At 40.4% G+C, this 17,931-nt stretch overlaps 1 protein-coding gene across 1 annotated transcript in view; it reads right to left on the bottom strand.

Annotated features, from left to right (window-relative positions):
* Positions 1–7,344: 7,344 nt before the first annotated feature.
* RASGEF1A (RasGEF domain family member 1A) overlaps positions 7,345–17,931 on the bottom strand; it is a 52,004-nt gene continuing 41,417 nt past the window's right edge. Inside the window, exons 5-13 of the mRNA XM_082286077.1 lie at positions 16,657–16,878; positions 16,298–16,372; positions 15,962–16,054; positions 14,225–14,327; positions 13,845–13,924; positions 13,068–13,259; positions 11,860–11,983; positions 11,520–11,592; positions 7,345–9,849 (exon numbers count right to left, since the gene is read on the bottom strand). Coding sequence (XP_082142203.1) covers positions 9,825–9,849; positions 11,520–11,592; positions 11,860–11,983; positions 13,068–13,259; positions 13,845–13,924; positions 14,225–14,327; positions 15,962–16,054; positions 16,298–16,372; positions 16,657–16,878 — 987 coding nt within the window. The 3' untranslated portion in view covers positions 7,345–9,824. The remainder of the gene's footprint in view (positions 9,850–11,519; positions 11,593–11,859; positions 11,984–13,067; positions 13,260–13,844; positions 13,925–14,224; positions 14,328–15,961; positions 16,055–16,297; positions 16,373–16,656; positions 16,879–17,931) is intronic.

Below are 17,931 nucleotides of genomic sequence, written 5' to 3'. Positions count from 1 at the left end.
ATTCTCCTGAGACTCCAGCCTTTAAAACTTAGGACAGCTGCTGCTGTCCTGGCTGCACAAGAATAAGCATCTGGAACTGCCTCTCACTGGCACCACCCCTGTGTGACACGGCCTGGAATGGCATTGGAGGTAGTGCACAGGTGTCCAGCATTGCTGCCCATGAGCTCTCAGTAACAGAGACGCTACTGCAGGAGGATCGAGTTGTCCCAGTTCTCATGTTTTGGAAACATGGCAGAGTGCTGATATCCAGGTGTCTTAGGTTCTGCTGTTTTCCACGGCATGGTTGTACTTATCAGCAATAGCGAGGGAGATCAGTGTCAGCTGTCCCCATCTGTGTGATGAAAACCAGTCTGTGGCATCAATGCTGGAAGGTGATGGGGGAGGTCTGGAGATGAATGTAGTCACCAGGAACCACTTCTGGAAACTTTTTTCCATTCATTATCCCAAAAGGTGGAAGCAAATGCATTGGAGTAAAAAGGAAGTCATAATGCTTGGAAATAATGTGTGTTGGGCATTGACACAAGTATTCCAAATGGCTCATGATTTGAGGATGTCTGAACTGACAGAGGACCCCTTGCAGGCCTAGGGTTTCCCTTGTCTTAATTCTGCTCCCTGCAATACCCACCTGTGTGAGATGTTGCTGTGGCACACACCAGCTCAACAGCTCTGTGCACCCAGTGTCTGAATGCACACCATTGCTTTTGCTCTGTAATGGAACTAGGTCAGAAATAGTGGGATATACCTTTATTATAAAGTGATTTCAGTTGCCTGAGCATGTTCAGCTTCTGACTGCATTTGGGCACAGCCACACTGTGCTACAAGCATGTGTTTGTGAGCAGCAGTGTTGCTGCTTTCCGGTTGCTGCTGTGAGCTGTAATGCAGGGCAGGTGTGCTCTTTCCCAGTAAGATGGGTAACTCTTCCTTGCATGTGTTTCCTAACTTCATCCAAGAAAGGGAGCAAATCATGCTTCAAAAATGAAAATCTCTTGCTTGAGAGCAAGACCTGCTCTTGGCTTTCCCAAGGTGTGCTCTGCCTGCAGAGGAAGAATAAACCCCACGCTGTGCAGCTTGGGGTGCTGCTGGGGCACTGCAAAGAATCAGGCTTCAGAGTCACAGTCTGTGTGCCCAGGGTCAGTGCTTGGGTTACATGGCCAAGTCTGGGCCTTGTCCTCCTGTTTTGAGAGGTGCTGTTTATGTAACATACTTTTTTTAAGCTGTGGTCCAAGTGGTTTCCTGGAGGAGTCACTGCATTTTAGTGCTAGAGTAGTAAATACAGTAACATTTTATTTAAATAGGAACATGCTCCACTGAATTGTGAAGTAATTTTTTTTTGTTTCATGCTATCCACATAAATTTTAACCTTTTCCAATGAATTTACAATCTGTAGTCTTCCCTAGAGAGAAGTGTTCTTCATTAAAGGAAGTCAAGATGAGATTAGCTCAGGGCACACTTTCACCTTTGGCAGGAAAGAATGTGGGTTGTGCTTTTGAATTTGTTTAAAAATGTTATTCAATGAGACTAGTAAATACTGGTTTGGAGAATCAGCAAATACAGTGGGAAAAGTGGAAAAAACTTAAGAGAATAATTCTGTGTCTCCTTCATTCAGAAGAAAATGCTGTGGTTTTTTTGAATTTCATAAAATCCTTTGGACTCTGAGATGCACACACCTATGAAAATCAAAATTTATTTGTAAACTGTGTTCAAGAGAATTGCATCAGGAGGGAAAGAGAAGTGGGTTAGGGTAAACCCTAGCCACTTGTATCTGAATGCAGACATTTAAATGGTTTTAGTTCATGCCAAAATATAAACTAGAACAAAATTTTTGCTTTGTCAGATCAGTGAATGAAAGGAAAAAAACCTTAAAATAACCTTTAAAATGATGTTTCAGCATAAATTACTAACTTATTGATTCATCAATGTAATGATAAAAGCTTTCTGTGTATTGAAGGTGGGTGTAGCTTTCATTTACCTGAGGTGCTCTTGCTGTGTGTGACTCTTCAAATACATCTTAAGGAGATAAATCATTCAAATTTTACTCAGCTGTGAAGGAAAATGAGGATAATGAGCTTAAGCAGTGTTTGGTTCATGCCCCAACGATGCTCACCTTTTCTTTGTTGGGCCTGATTGCAAACTAAAGGTCTCCACCTGTTTTCACTGGAAAACCTTTACAGCAAAGGAGACTTTGATAAAACCGTTTTTTATGTTTCTATGGTGGGCAGTGGCTCTGCAGACCCCTGCCTCTGTGGTATATCACATACTATAGCACATTTTTTCTGAATGCCTGGCACTGAGCAGTGCATTTGGGCTGTGTAGAGACACACCCGGGAGCTGTGCAAGCACCCACACACCCCTGGTGCCCCTTTGCCGCTGGCTTCACATGGCCCCGGCTCCCAGCTGATGTGAATCTCAGCATCACGAGTGCCTTCAGGCCCTGGGGAGTTGGTACCAGCTGGAGATGGGCTCAGCTGTCCTTTGGGGAGGTGCAGAGCAGTGGTGCCCCCTGAGCCAGCAGCAGAGTCCTGCTGGGGCCTCCTGAGGGGCTGCCCCTGCCACAGGTGCTTGCAATAATGAGGGCAGTTGGGGCTAATTAGCCCTGGGGAAGAGCTGCCTCCCCTCAGTTGGCGCCTGAAGCTGGCAGAAGAAGGTGCTTCTCCTTCTTTTCTGAGAAATGTGGTCTCTCTCCTGGCTTTGAGTAAGGTGTTTCATTGTTATGTTTGAGATTGCAGCAGAAAGGCAGTGGCTTCTACCTTTTCACTAGGAGACCTTATTTGCTTTTCACAAGGCTGTGTTGTGGTGGGTCTAAAGAGTAGGTGTTGTAGCTGGGATCTGTATGGAAGTGCTGTGCAGCAACTGCTTTTGACCTACAAGTAGAATGTTAAATAACCTCCTTTAATATTTAAGTCTAAATGCTGGCATAAGGTTTTATTAAAATGCAGCTCTGTTTTGGTTAGTTTAGCCCTATTCCAGGGTGAAGAAGTCCCTCTGAACTTGAAGTTTGTGGTCATTTAACTGGTTTATTTGGGCTACTCTAGGTTTGCATGTCATGTGGTGCGTTTTTCTGGAGCATTTTTAGTTCTAACACTTTTGAGGTTGCCTTGTAGCTACAGGACTTGTATGTAACATATGACTGAAGTGTCTTGACCCGTGTCCTCTCATCTTTCACTATAAATGGTGCAAAAACTCTTTGCTGGTGCAAGTTAACTTAGTGAAGGATTTTGTAATTTTCTTTCGTAGGTAGGATACTTCGCATTTGTACTTGCCTTGCAGGTGAAAGAGGATATTAACTCATTCCTGCCTTTTGTTGTGCTAGTGGCAAGATGATCTTGTGTTTATGATTCTGGTGGTGGTTGATCTTGAAAATTTCAGCTCCTAGGTTTGTGTGTATTGGTTATTTTTTGTGGGGGTTGTTTGTTTTGGGGTTTTTTTGGTCAATTGCTTTGCTATTTGCATGTCCACAGTGGGAGCATGTGCTCTTTGCCAGCACTGGAGGGTTCTCAGATGTTGGGTGGAAGTGCTGTTTTAAAAGAAGACTGTATCTGTGGAGTGCAATGATATGTAATGCAGAGGCTGTCAAACAGCCTTCCCAGATACAGTGTCTGACCTGACTCCTGCTGAAGGCAGTGGCAAATGTGCCCAGGCAGCAAAGTCACAGCTGTGAAACAACTGGGGAGCTTCTGTGAGAAGCAGGGGGAAAATGATATTCTGCCAGTGTGATGGATGTGGAGGAGACAGGAGGTGAAGCTGAGCAGAGCTGTGGAAACACGAGCTAACAGGCACAGCTTTGGCCCTGCGAGAGCCCAAACTCTTTGACAGATTTCCTGCAGCCTTATGCAAGCTTAAGTGCCCTCTTGCTGACTTCATTACAATCCATGGGGAAAATGATCATGTTAAAGGGATAGGCTGAAGCAAAAATAAAACCCTTTGAGATTGCTTGGTGCTCAGGAACGTTTTGGTGAGCAGCTCTGAGACAGCTTTGGCTACTCTCAGGTTGCAAGTCACAGCTTTTCCTGGGCCACACAGTTACTGGAGACCAGCTGGGATGGTGTTCTGGCCTGTAAATGCATCCACAGAGCAAATGTCAGAGGTGGGGAGGGTTCTGTTTGTGTGCTCTTAAAAACCTTGTAAAAGTGATTTTTTTTTTGGCTGCCAGGTTCTTGTGAAATTCTTTTTGGAATACTTGGCTACTCTGAAATTTTTTAGTAGTAAAGTGAGGGAAGAGGTGTATAGAAAAACAGAATGGACTTGTTTGCATCTGCCAAAGTATTCATTGCTTGCTTGGATTTTATGTTTTTGAAATATTTTAGGAGTGGTTTTTTTTCTTCCGAACTGAGATCTGCTCTTTAACAGTGAGCTATTATATCCCCAGACAACAATTGTTCACTGTTTCATTAAATTCTGGTAGTGCCATAAACATTCAAGATTTCAGTCAACTCCATCACTTCCAACTGTGTTTGCTGAGTCCCCCAGTGCTCTGTTGCTGTGATTGATTATATGTTGTACTTTTTTCTTTGATTTAATAAATACTTGTGGAGGTGGAGTGTTGTTAGTTGTATTAGTGTTGTATCTTCTTTGAATTGAATGTAAACAAATGGGTGTTGTGTAAATATTTTAAAGGCAACTTTCAGTGTTGACACTGATGGATAGCAAGATGCCATGAATTTAATGTCTCAGAATCAGAAGAGGCCACAGTGTGCTCATGTGACAGGGATTAAAAAGATGTTAAGTAATTTTCTCTGTAATGAGATTATGTTGGAACTCCTTTGGCTTCTGCCCCCAAACAGAATCACATTACTTTTAAGATTGCTCCTGAATCTGAAGAAGCTAGATAAGATTAGAAATACTAGAAGCCAATTTCCACTAAATTTCAAGTTTCTTCTTTTCTGCCTTGGATTAGGTGAGGATGTTTGAAGCTGGTGCTTTGGTTTGTGTTCAGCTTTCTTTCAATCCTATAAAATGGTCTCCAGGCCTAGTGCTGAAGTGGGTTTGTAAACAGGACTCCTCTGTGTGGCCACAGACCTGGGTTTTGACTTTTTTGTGTGTGTTTAGTTTTGGTTTTTGTGGGAGATTTTGTTTCCTGGTAGGTGCTACTAATAGTTTAGAGTAACTATGTAATGTTTTTGCCAACCCCTGTTTTTTATAGGGATTCTCTGTTTAAGTGCCTTTATTATTGTCAGGAGCCTAAGTAGCTGATATTGTAAAGTCTGTATCCTAATAGATCAGAAACAGTGTATTTATTGTTGTTGCATTTCCTGGTGGTTTGAATTTCTTCCTCATTCACACCTCTTAAGGAGAGGGCAGATTATGTCTCACACTGTCCAGCACTCCCTGCTTGCAATAGGACTTGATTGCTTTTTAAATATTTCATTAGGAAAATAAACCGATATTCCTAAGTTATCTTACAGCAATCAACTGCATCCATCTTCTGTGCAAAAGCTGAATGTGCTATCCAGAAGCCATAAAAATGCTGATGTCGAAAATTGCTTATAACATTGGACACACTAGGAATGTTTCAATTTTTTATTGCTATTATGTTGGAGAGATGTTTATAATTTATGTTATACCTCCAAGTCACTGCAGAACAATATCCCAAGTGTGGTTTCTCTCTCTTCCAAAGACCACCTTGGGAAGCAGTGAAGGACAGCAAACCTCTGCACTGTCAGGGAACCTCTGTCAGAGCCCATAGAAATGTGCTGGAACCTCAAAACATTCCCAGTTATCCCTGCCTTGCCAGGGACAAGCATGAAAGGAAGCATTTGAAAGAAGCTACTATTTGCATGCTTACTGGTCTGGAAACTTCCTTGATGACATGCATTAACAGTTGTAGATTAATTCTTTCTGCAATTTGATTTTTTTTTTTTTTAAGGTATCTTGCTGTCCACACAGCCCTATTCAACTGCTGCAGGGAACAAGCTCAAAACTGTGCTTCCACACACTGCTTGTGGGCCTTTATGGTTAGCTGGGAAACTGGGGCTGCCCTGATAAAATTACATACATTGAAGGCTGAAAAGGGAAAATCTGTCAGCACATCGTCAAAAGAATTACTGATTTCTCTCCAAAAGTGTACTAATATTGGTTGGCAGCTAACTGCTCAGCTGAATTTTGCCCATGAGTTATTTGCTAACAGAAAGCTGTTTCTCGGGAATTATTAACTTGATAAATCAAATTGCTGCTAACATAACTAAGGGTACCTTACTGGCACTGAGCTACTGCTTGTCACCCTGTGTTGTGCTCTAGTGGCAGTAAAGTGCCTGGAAAGCAATTTTATTGTTTACTCTTATGCCTGTGTAAATAGCTAATTTATCCTAATGACTGGATGGGACATAATTGGAAGTGAGTTTCCAAGGACGAAATATTCATATTAATTATGAGTGTGAACTGGCCATCAGGAAGACTCTTATCTGCTCGATCCTCTTAATGCTGCTAAACATCATTATCTTTTCTAATGAGCTGTGATGACTGAGCCTAGCACTGCTCAACTCTGTGAGGCTGCCCTGGTTACCAAAACCATTTCCCTAGAGAGTTTCCAACACACCAAAAATGCTTACGGGGCTTTCCAGAGCTCCTGCACTTCCAAGATGTAATTTTTCTTTTTTTCCCCAAGGCTTATATCCCTGAGAAAGGAGGTGGCACTGGGGCAGAAAAGCTGGATTTTGCTTACAGCTCTGTGCTTGTCTGTGCTCTGTGTGACCTTGGAGAAGTGGCTTTGCTTCTGTACAGCAGGGCATGACAAAGGGTGGTTGCAACCAAAGGTGCTGGGTTGTTGAAATGGCAATGGAACCTTGCCACAGGAAGCCCTGCAGTCTGCTGCAGCCAGCAAATGTTCCTGTGCTCTGCTGTGCAAAGACAAATACAGGGAGGAAAAAATGAAATTTAACTCTTAGGACACAAAGTGTTTTTACACAATGGAACCGTTACACACTTCCACTGAGAGAACAAAAATGTTCTGTAGCACAGACCCTATCAAATCCATAAAATACTACTGCAGAGAGAGTATTAGAAGTGGCAGCATATTGTTGCCTTAGTGTTGCTCTTGCCTTTGTTGGAAGACATTTAAATATTTCATACTATAGCTTTTCATGTCAGAAAGAAACCAGTTGGTTCATTTGACCATATTGACTTCCACACCTCCTTCAGCTTCTGGGTTGTGGTTTGATACATTTACAAGTGAAAAATAACAATGGAAAAAGTTAATCATGGTTGAAGCAATTTCTTTTTTTTTATTAATGCAAGCACATCCAGTCAAACACAGAATATCCTGCTTTATGGTACAGCTTTATATTTAGCATTTCAGCTCAGAATAGCAAAACACAGTATTTAAGGAATGTATCAAATGTAGGGAGGAAAAATAAAAGGGAACCAATGTAGATACTGCATGGATTTCAAGTATGTACTTGGACTGATTGACCGGTGAAGTGCACATTCATGTGAAAGCTCTTTTATACATTTACAGAAAGTGTTCTAAAATTGCATTTCAAATATATATTTTTTTCTTAAATTTTAAGCATCCCTTTTAAACTTCAGTTCCATAAACAAAGCTGATATACAATCCCTCGTATAGTGTCTGACAATGTTACTAGCTAGAACATCTCTGAAAGTGCAAAACACTGTAATAATACAGTATAAATATTTTTACTGGAATCCAGGGCTGAAGGCCAGCACTTCAGCACAGGAAAAATAGCAGCAGGTAATAAGAATTATCCCTTCCCCTTTCCTGGGCTGTTCTTGTTAGTAGTTAGTATTCTACTTCTTCCTTCCTCATGGTGTAACTTGCTTTTGTTTCTCTTTGATGCCAATGCTATGGGAATAGCGAAATGGTGATTTGTCTCCCTTCCTTACCTCAACTTACTCCTCCAATTTTAAGTATTTGCCAAGGGGGAAGTCAAAGAGGGAAAGCTCTTTTTAATTTTTCACCGTACTCCAGGGCCAATAGAGCAAATTTCTGCTCAGTGCTTGCAGATGCTCCATCAAACAGTGGCACTGCTCTTGGCTGTAGGCACTCAAGCAAGGAGAGTCTGCTGGACTGGAATAAACCAGACCCTCAGTCCAGCAAGTCTTGCCCCTTCTTCAACAGAAGGCAGAATAACATAAATACCATCTACCTAGAGCTGGTCATTTTTAAATAAGTCCTTGCAGAGGTCCTCTGCAAGGCTGTGTTAGGGAGGCTGTAACCACTGTCAGCTCTAGAGGAACTGTTTTTGTTGGATTTTTGTTGGTTTGTTTTTGTTTTGTTTTTTTTTTTAAAGAAAAAAAAGGAAAAGCCCAGTCTAATTATCTGGCTTGAGTTATTATCATATATTCAGCCCTCAAGCCTTCAGAGAAAAATTACTGGAAAAGAAAAGTAGGTATTTGTGGGTAATAATTTGTTCATTGGACAAAATGAGTTTTAATCTGAGCCTATTTTTTTTTTTCTTTCTCAACTCAGAGATCAGATGAGGAAGTCCTAACTATATTTTTTTTTCTCTCCTGGAAAGGAATACCTTGAATCTTGACAAAAGCTCTCCAGGTACTCAGATATTCAAATTAAGAGTAAACTCAATACTAAAAGGAGAAATTAGAAATGGCAAGCATCAGTGGGTTTGCAGATCGCCTTTGGTACTGCCTTGTTCAAAGGTGACTAATTTCTTAGAGTGCTTGCCCTTAGATTTCAATGGGTTTTGTCCCAGACAGTTAATCATGGCTTTGCAAAAGACTAGAAAAAAACTTACATTCTAAACTGGTCTTTGTTTTAGCTGTCTGTAAGTACAGACTGAACTTTTCAAAGGAACCAATGGAATTAAATGACCAATTCATGGTGAGGAAATTCTTTGGAAATTTTAGCCTTAACTTCAAATTGGACATCTGAGTTTACTTCCCTTTCCCTGGCCCATGCTGATTTTTTTGTTTTCCAAAACTTCTTTTTAAACAAACATATTAGGCCTGTTTTTCAGAGATTATAATCTAGGTTAGACATTCTTCTCTTCAAACAAAACAAAAAAATTCCCTGATTTTTCAAAAAGAAAACACAAACTATTCTGACAGCCAGAATTTAAAGGATAGTTCCCAGAAGCGTTAAAACTTAGACATGTGTGCATCCCCACATGTGCATACACACATACTCACACACAAACGCACAGACCCCAGCAGTTACCCCCTCTTATCTCTTGAAATCATGTAACAAAAATAGGTTTGCTGCACCATCAGTGTTACAGGCAGGTATACTCTACTTCATGTGCCATAATTCTCCACTTATTTAAAAAGTACATTGTAGCTGGTTTCGAGACATCCATATTTTTATTTCCCTTACTTCCAGCCCAGCGTCAGAAGGTACAACTACACAAGCTCAGTACCTTGTAAGGCACTAATTGCTGATGGAGGAGAGGAACAAACACTTGTGAACAATTCTGCTGATTTGAAGGAGAGCCTTCATTTCAAAGCTAGGGAGACATACTGAGTGTTCTGTAGGATACTGGTCCAATGGGGTGTTTAACCTGAACACTGGCTTCAGTTAGGATGTGTGTTTGAACTTGTATTTGTTTTGGTGGAAGTAATAAAAAATAAAAATTTGGATGCTGATAGAATAAGATACCATCTCCCATGATACATTTAATCTCTGAGAACAGGGCCCTGCCCTTATATTTAAAATAAAAACCCAAAACCCTTCAGTAAGTGCCTTAAGGTTGACATGTGAAATATTTACCACATTTTATTTCATAAAAGTTACTGTATATACAAAACAGACCTCATCCAGTGAGGTCTTTCTTAGCTCAGTCCAAAGTCTTTCATTCAGGTTGTAAAAACATGTCCATTAGATGTGCTTCAAAGTCTGCAAATCGGATCCAAAAATCTCAGGCTCTATTAAGCAGAGTTGTCCTAAAAGATAAAAAAAATACAATTATCTTTTCTGTCACAATGAAGTTTTTCAGTTTTGGCAATAGATCTATCTTGCATCATTAGCTGAAAGCCTCTCTTCAAGGGATAGATTTTCAACTGCTAGAAACTGGAACAAATCTGTGCATTTCAATAAAGATGCTGACATTAAATGAGATGAAAATTTAACTTGCATAACATTACCTCAGGCCCTTAGGATGAGCTCAGGCATGTAACATATGTCCCTGTGTCATCCTAAACTGCTGCAGGCTGAACATTGTTGGATTTCATGCAAGGTGCATTGCATGGAGGTTATAAGTGAAAAGCTCATGTGGACATCCTAAGAAATGCTGGGATCAGTGGGAAACAGTGTCTTGTTTAGGACAGTAAAGCCACAATGTGCCTCGACAAAGCTCAGGGCATGCAGGCTTTGTTCATTCTCTGTCTGGAACAGATCTGTTGGATTTTAATGTTTAGCATGACTTACAAATCTCTCTGCCTTGGCCTCAGTATTGGAAAAATTCTAATTAATTGATCTCATCATGTATATGGGACGGTGCTTCCTATTCTCAGAAGGATGAGGAGTCTTTGAGACTATTCCTTAGGGGAGGCTGACAATTAGCATATTCCTAGAAATTTTCATCCTTTTATATCATTTGTTGTGGGAACCTAGAATTCAGAGAATATTTCTCTGCCTGTTTTGGAAGGTTTTACCCCCCTGGACAGTACTGTTTTTGACCTCTGTCCATGGGAAAATTTGCCCAGCCTCTGGGAAGAATTAGAATCTACAATGGCGTGAATTAGGTGATAGAATAATACTATGTGAGATTATCACAGGGTGAAAAATTTAGAGTTTTTAGGTCTATTTGAATAGTAAATAGATAGAAGTAGAAAACCTCAAAATGGAGGATAAGTTGTAGTTAAAAGCTTCTTTCTCCTTCTTCACTAACTCCATATTTTGCAGCAGTAGTGGTTTGGGATGATTGGATACAGAATTCCACAGTTCCTGTCTACGTGATTTAGGAACTTGTTGGACAATGGTAAAAAAGTGAAAATATCTTGTGTTTTAAGCTCTCATTGGGTAATTTACCTTTAAAAAGGCTGTGAAATCTTGATAAGTTGTCTTCTTGCTGCATTCTCTGCTCTGTGCTATATTTAAGCCATGCCAGTGGCTTGTACTCCTTAGATAAGAATTAATAAACACCTAAGAGGAGACTGAGAAGCACGAAGTCCCATTTGCCTCCTTTTTTCTCCTGGCAAAACTCTACCTGTCTCCCCCATCAGGGAAGACAACAATTAATGACACAGACAGCGTTAATTAGTAAGTGCACAGCTATGATGAGAGCCCTCTCTTAGCATCTCTGTAGGTTTTCTCCCTGAGAAAATGATGTCTGAACACTGCTACAAATGCAGATTATTTTACTGTATTTGATAGCCTAAACAAAGGATGTTCTCTGTCACAGTCCCAGCAGTGACCTTGCAGCCTCAACAGACCTGGCTGGAAAAGCTGTATCAAAATCCAAGCCCCACTGGTTTTTTTTCAGGTTTAAATTTTGAAGGAAAAAAACCTGTATTATGGTTTTAAGCTGGGTAGCAAATAGGACAGAAAAAGCTAATGGTCACAGGCTTCTGTGTGTCTGCAGAAAGACTCATGTTCTGAGGAAGCCTCATACCTGAGTGTTTTCCAGCTGTCTTTTTCCATGTGGTTTTCTGGACCTTCACTTTCAAAGGATGCAATGAACAGAGCTGGTAAAAAAAAAAAAAAAAAAAATCAGATACCTGAGTTCTTTACCTGAAAAAAAAAAATCTAATGGTTAAAATACAGGAGATTTAATTGTTGCATTGGCTTCTGATGAGGAAAAATTTCATTATATTTTTGCAAAGTTATGTGTTTTGCAACACTTATCAAATTACTAATAAAATGTGATTTTTCATGCTAGTATTTTTCATCTGCGTATTTTGTCTGTATTTTAACATGTAGAAAGACTCAAAATGTTCAATAAAGGATTTTACCTTCTTCACTATAAATAGGTGCTGTGAGTAGATAACTCTGGATTTTCTTGTCTTTTTCAAAGGGACACTCAACCTGCTTCCATGTCAGGAAATCATGAATCTGTCTTGAAATCTCCCAGAACTTCTGCATGAAGTAATTAAAAGAATATTATTAAAATAGCATTTGCTTTCTTTGAAATATTAGAGCCTCTCAGTCTTATTCTTTTTAAGCTGCTTCTTACCATCCCTTACTCAGACTTACATGGAATTGTCACAGCACCAAGCCTGACAGAATTCAAGAAGCATTTGGACAATGCTTTCAGGCACATGATGTGACTCTTGAGGGTGGTGCTGTGCAGCCTGTGGGTCCCTTCCAACTCAGCATATTCTGTGATTCCTTGCTATTCTTTCTTCTTCTGCCTCCCTTCATCTCCCCCTCTTGCTGCTAATTCCTCATCTGTTATCAGCTAACCATCTGATCTTTTGCCTTCAAGTTTTTCATCAACCTTTTCTTCATATATAATGGTGCCTATTTTCTGCATTGAGTGTCTACACTAGCCTGTGACTGGAGCTGGACAGTAAATAGTTTTTATTTGCTTTACTTTTTACATTTCCATACTTCTATTTAAATGAAATGTGACATGCCTGATTTTCTCATAAAGCACTCTCCGAATTTAGGAAATCAAAATAATATATAGAACATTTAGGTACTCTTTCCTTCCTAGGATTTTAAGAAATGCACTATTAATTGGGGTTTGTCCTGTATGTTCTCTGTGACCCCTCCACCTACACAGCTTCAATGTTGACGAAATTTTGTCAAGAAGCACTTTTGATAGGCTGTGGTCTTTTGGACATGCCTGTTTATTAACTGGGGAGAGAGAACCCAGCAGCTGTAGAACCTTCCTTGCAGACCTGATAAATAACATTTGCTGGCTGTGTGTAGTGTTTACAGCTAGCTAAACTGCAATCAGCTAAGGATGATGGCTCAGGCTGAAGTTACCTTTTAAATTTGATCAGATATGATGGCTTGCTGCCACAGAAAAGCAACTGCTGGCTTTGCTAGAAATTTGATTTAAATCAGCTCCCCTAGACAATGATACCACCTTGTCTGGATCCCATGGGCACTGAAGGAATGGGTAATACAACGACCCAGAAGTCCGAAGCTGGGAAATGCTCACAGTGCTCCAGGTTTACGTGGCAGTGCAGTTTCTGTCGGAGCAGAGTCCTACCTTGAAGTTGATCTGCCCGTTGGGCAGGCGGTTGGTGTGTATCTTGTGCAGGAAGTAGATGTCTTTGATGAAGAGGTTGAACACCGGGATGACGATTTTCTCGCGGCTGCTGTTGGCGGTCTGGGAGCGCTGCGCCGCTCCTTGCAGGGCTGTGCGGTAGTTGCAGAAGTTGCTGGATGGGTCCATGTGGTGCTGTTTTTATAGAGGGGGTGGAAAAGGCAGTCAGGTAATGCATGTTTCCTAAAAATAAAAAGCTTTGCTCTAACCATCAGAGTTCATTCTCCGTAACTTCATTTGGCCCCTCTTAAACTCTCATGACAGAGTACCTTTACATTAATCAGGTCTGGGTGCAAGTTCTTCTAACTTCTACCTTCATTGGAAGGAGGGTTCTGTACTGACTTTGCATCTATTCCACTAACAAAGCAGACTGAAAGGAAATCATAAATGACTCTCTCGGGGATAAACCAAGATTCTCCTTGCTGTCACCTCTCTTTCTGACGATGGTTCCAATTAGGTTTGGTTTGCAGGCAGGTCTCCACTAGGTGGAGTCCTCTAATTAGTTTTAACGGCAGAATTCACTGGAGTGGAAACTCGGATGTGAAATGGGCAAAAATATGCTAGGAAGAAATAATCTAGAGAGTTTGAAATGGAGGAAATGGTCTCATAATGTTTATGTGCTGGTAACCACTGACAGAGGTGTCTCTCTGATCTCTGACAGAGTAGCAGAGGTTTGGATGAAACTATTTGATTTCTATATAAAGTCAAAACTATACATACCTCTAAAACATCAAATTTGGCTGTTTTCACCTTGGACCAGGTTTTCTTTAACCGTGCCACAGGGCTCAAGTTCATGCCAGCTGAATGCAAAGAGAGAGGAGACAAAGAAACAACTGAGTTGAAAAAAATGCAGGGCTAATATAACTGGGCTTATGTATCAGCACATATATCATAAGATTCTGGAAGGTGTTTCAGCTTGACAATCAGAAGCTGTAGCTAAAGCTCACCTACCCACACGTTAATCTGTCACTGGCAGATACTGTCCCTGTGGAAGTGTGCATGCTAATGTGGTTGGCCAATTTAGGGCAAGTATGAGCACAGTCTCACCAGTCAGGTTGTAAAATGGAGCGCCCTTTGCCATCTGTGTTAAGGGTACTCACAGATAATAGCCATCATCGAGTTGAAGTTTCCAATGTTGAAGCATTCTCTTGCCACATCAATGAAAAATTCCACCATTCTTGTACGCTGCTTTTTCTTTACAACCTGGGAAAAAACCACCAAGGTCTGTTAAGAGAGAAGGGATGGTCTGAATTTTGGATAGGCTGTCCAGCCAAAGGCACTTTTTCCAGCTAAATCTTAATATAGGCCTCAGGATAGTTTAAGATTAATTTTTAATAAAACAGCAGAAATATTTGGGGTGACTACCAATTATTTGTGTAGTTGTGGGGGAGTGCAGACTTTTGTTTACACAGGGAAGTCCTCTGTGTCTTAGGTAATTTTGCATAAACACGCTGGACACTTTCAGCAATTTCCTGTTACTGGAAAAGGAAGATAACGTGACACTGCCATCAGAAAGAATGTATGTAAAGCATTTAAACCTCTCAAGAAGGGGGGGGAAAGCACTGGACAGACTTAAGATCAGGGACATGGAACTTAAATATGAGAGAAAACAATTGCCCCCTCCTGCTGTTCTCGTTCTGCTGCCTGTACTTCCAAATGACCTGTTGAGAGCAGGTAGTGATGATGAGCAAATATACAAATTTCCATTCATGCAAACATGCACAGGATCAAGCAACTGATGCTGAACATCTGATTTGCAAGTTCTTTTATAAATGGCAAAGCAAAATTAATTATTGCCTGGACTGCATTCATTCATGAAAGTATTTTCCCTGTTTAAACCTAAAAGTTCTGTCTGGCTTATATAAAAATGGCTCCTAAGCAGTGACTGCAAACTCTCTGACCTAAGTACTTTAGTTTCTGTCATATCAAAAGAAAATGATTCAGCAGTTGAAGGCCTGGCTTAGCCCTCAGTGTGCTAAAACCTTTCTTTGATGGTTTACTAAATGTATGAGCCCTACCAGCCAGCTCTGAAGTGTCTTGGTGTGCCTTTGCAATACATTTCTGAGAGCAGGAAATCTGAAGAGTTTAGGATCAGTACACTGGACTTCATGAAAATGCAGCAGGCATTGGGATTTCCACAGAAGGGCTACTGACCAAGCAGGAATAGTGAAAAAAAATCCCATTTGATAGAACTGGAATTAATAGAAATCTAAAAAAGAATAATCTAATAAGAAGCTAAAAAGAGAACACACATGAAGAAAAAAAAAAAAGGTTTCTGGGGCAATACACCTTCCATTTCTTTGCTTATTATATGACAGAAGTTACCTTAACCTCTAATAAGGTTATTTTCCCTCTTTTTTTTTTTAACCTTTAAAGTAGTCCACTTTCTTTCCAGACTTTAAAAAAAGCTTATTCTTGATTTTTCTGCAGTGAATATTGTATGAACAGAATGAATGAATATAAATTTAAAATAAATATATGACAGTGCTAATGTTATCTAAATGCAGTGGAAGGACAGCTGTTTTTTGGTAAATCTGCATTTAAAGATAAGTATTTTTAAAGAATCTTCTGATGCATTTAAAAAAAAGATAAATCCAGAAGAGCTCCTAACTCAGTCCACACAAGTTCCATTTCACTGCATGACTAATGGAGCTGCACAAAATTAGAGAACATAGCCTTGAACTCTTAATCATATGAGCATGCAAATAACTTAATGCTTGAATAATGCTATTATCTTTAATTGCACTGCTAATGTTTAAATCTCATTTAGACCACTGCCTGCCTCTTGTCCTTAAGGCTAGGATCCCTTTGCTATCTTGTTTTCTATGAATACCTACCCGACAAATCTCTGTAGCCACCAGCATGCTGAGACAATTGAACCAATTGTCATAGGCCTCCAAATTATAGGTTTTGGTCACATCACTTCGGCACTGTAAGAGAACAGGTCGCTCGTTAAACCTCCCCTGTGTCATGATAAAGTCAAAGTTTACCAAAGGATGAGCTTCCTCTTCACATCTTGATAAAATCCTCTTGCACATTTTTTAAGGCATGAGCTTAAAGAAGCTTAGAAAATGTCAGTCTGTCTTGCACTTTCTTGTACTCAAAATGATGGAGTACTATCCTTTACTCTGGTTCATTTTTGTTTCTTTTTCCCTCTGTACAGCTTTTTGTACCTTGTGATTATCCAGGGAGTCCATGTGGCTGACAATCTGCATCAGATCCTCTGGGTAAATGTTGCTCACCCTTTCCTGTGTTTGGAGAGAGGAGAGATTGTCATTGTACAGACAAACAGAGAGTTCAGTGAAAAAAATCAAGGTTAAGAGAACTTTTTGGTAACTTTATCTTCCTAGAGTGTAGGTGTGTGAGGTGCTTTTATCAGTGTACCTAATTGCTCTTGTTCATTACTTGACTTGGTATTTTGCTATTAATACACTGGAGGCTCTCAGTGAAGCCATAGCAAAAGTCATATTGATGAATATATTAATATTTAGTAAATGGAAAACAGAATACTGCCCCCCAATCAGTGTCTCACCAGTTCGATGTAGGTCAGCTGCTGTGCCAGGATCAGTGGGTCACAGCACACACTCAGGATGTCCTTTTGAGTTGACTGGGGCTTGGTTTTGAGGATGGTGCCCTTGTCAGTAACAGGCTGCCGGAATTTCTCTCTGATTTCCTGGTATTGGCTCCGTGCAGAGAGGGCCATCAGGAGATTCTGTGTCATCTGGCTAATGATCTTTTTCACTGTTCCATTTTCCTAAGCAAAAGGGAGAAACAACAACTGCTGAAAACCTTTAGCTGTTGCAGACACGGATCACCAGAGAATTTCTGCCTCAGAAAAATAAATGCCTATTATCCATTTTCTTTCATCTTTTCTGAGCTGATCATTCTGTGACAAATGACCTTGTCCTAAATTCCCACACAACTCCATAATGACATGGTTATGCCTGCTTGGCTTCCCAGCTCTGCTTCGCTTGGCTGGCTGCTCTGCTCCTTTGGGTAGTGCCCCATTTCAAGGGCATCCATGTGAGCAGCTGCAGCAGGCACCTGAAAGGTGCTGGGGTTCCTTGCACAAGGCTTCCTGGAACCTCTGTGTACCAAGTGCCAAAAAGCTCTCATTTTGATCAGACCCACTGATGAATCCAGTCTGTCTAGCCCAAGCAGAATCCAGGGAATTCACATGATATCCAGGAATATAGCCCTAAAATATCCTGACTTAGCTTTGAATAGCTACAGCATCCAAATATTTATATACGAGCACAATATATATCATGTTCTTGGACAACTAAAATGCCTTTCCTGTTTATCATGTACAGATTTGAAACATAAGATTTGTAAGGATTCATTGAAAGGTAAAGCCACAGGAACATAATCCATCTGCTCAGTGTGTTGACAACTAAGGGGATTTTTTTTTTCTGCCATTGTGTCCTATAGCCATTTCTCTGAGATCAACTCCAGAGAGCTAACTTGATCACTTTCCTACTCCTCCATTCTGTCTGCTACTGCTTTAAGTGACCTAGGTTTCTTCTGCTGTTGGGAAAATTAATTCACCCAGATAGTCCTTCTTTTCCTCACAGAATCATTCTCTTGCTTTCATGCAAATTACTTTTCTTGAAGTTAACCACAAGGTTCACTTCTGCCAGTCAATGGGACATGCTAGAAAGAACTGCAATGAATCTGTGACCATTCAAAGGAGCCACTAATGTGCAGCGATGACTGAAATTATGTAGCAGATGTGAGAGATGATGACTACCAAATACTTGTATATTACGTGCTATAATTAAGCAATAATGGTGTCAGAATGGTGCTT

The sequence above is a fragment of the Coloeus monedula genome (assembly GCF_965178545.1).
Source record: "Coloeus monedula genome assembly, chromosome: 8".
In the NCBI taxonomy this organism is placed as follows: Eukaryota; Metazoa; Chordata; class Aves; order Passeriformes; family Corvidae; genus Coloeus; species Coloeus monedula.
This window is presented reverse-complemented; position numbering and strand designations above follow the sequence as displayed.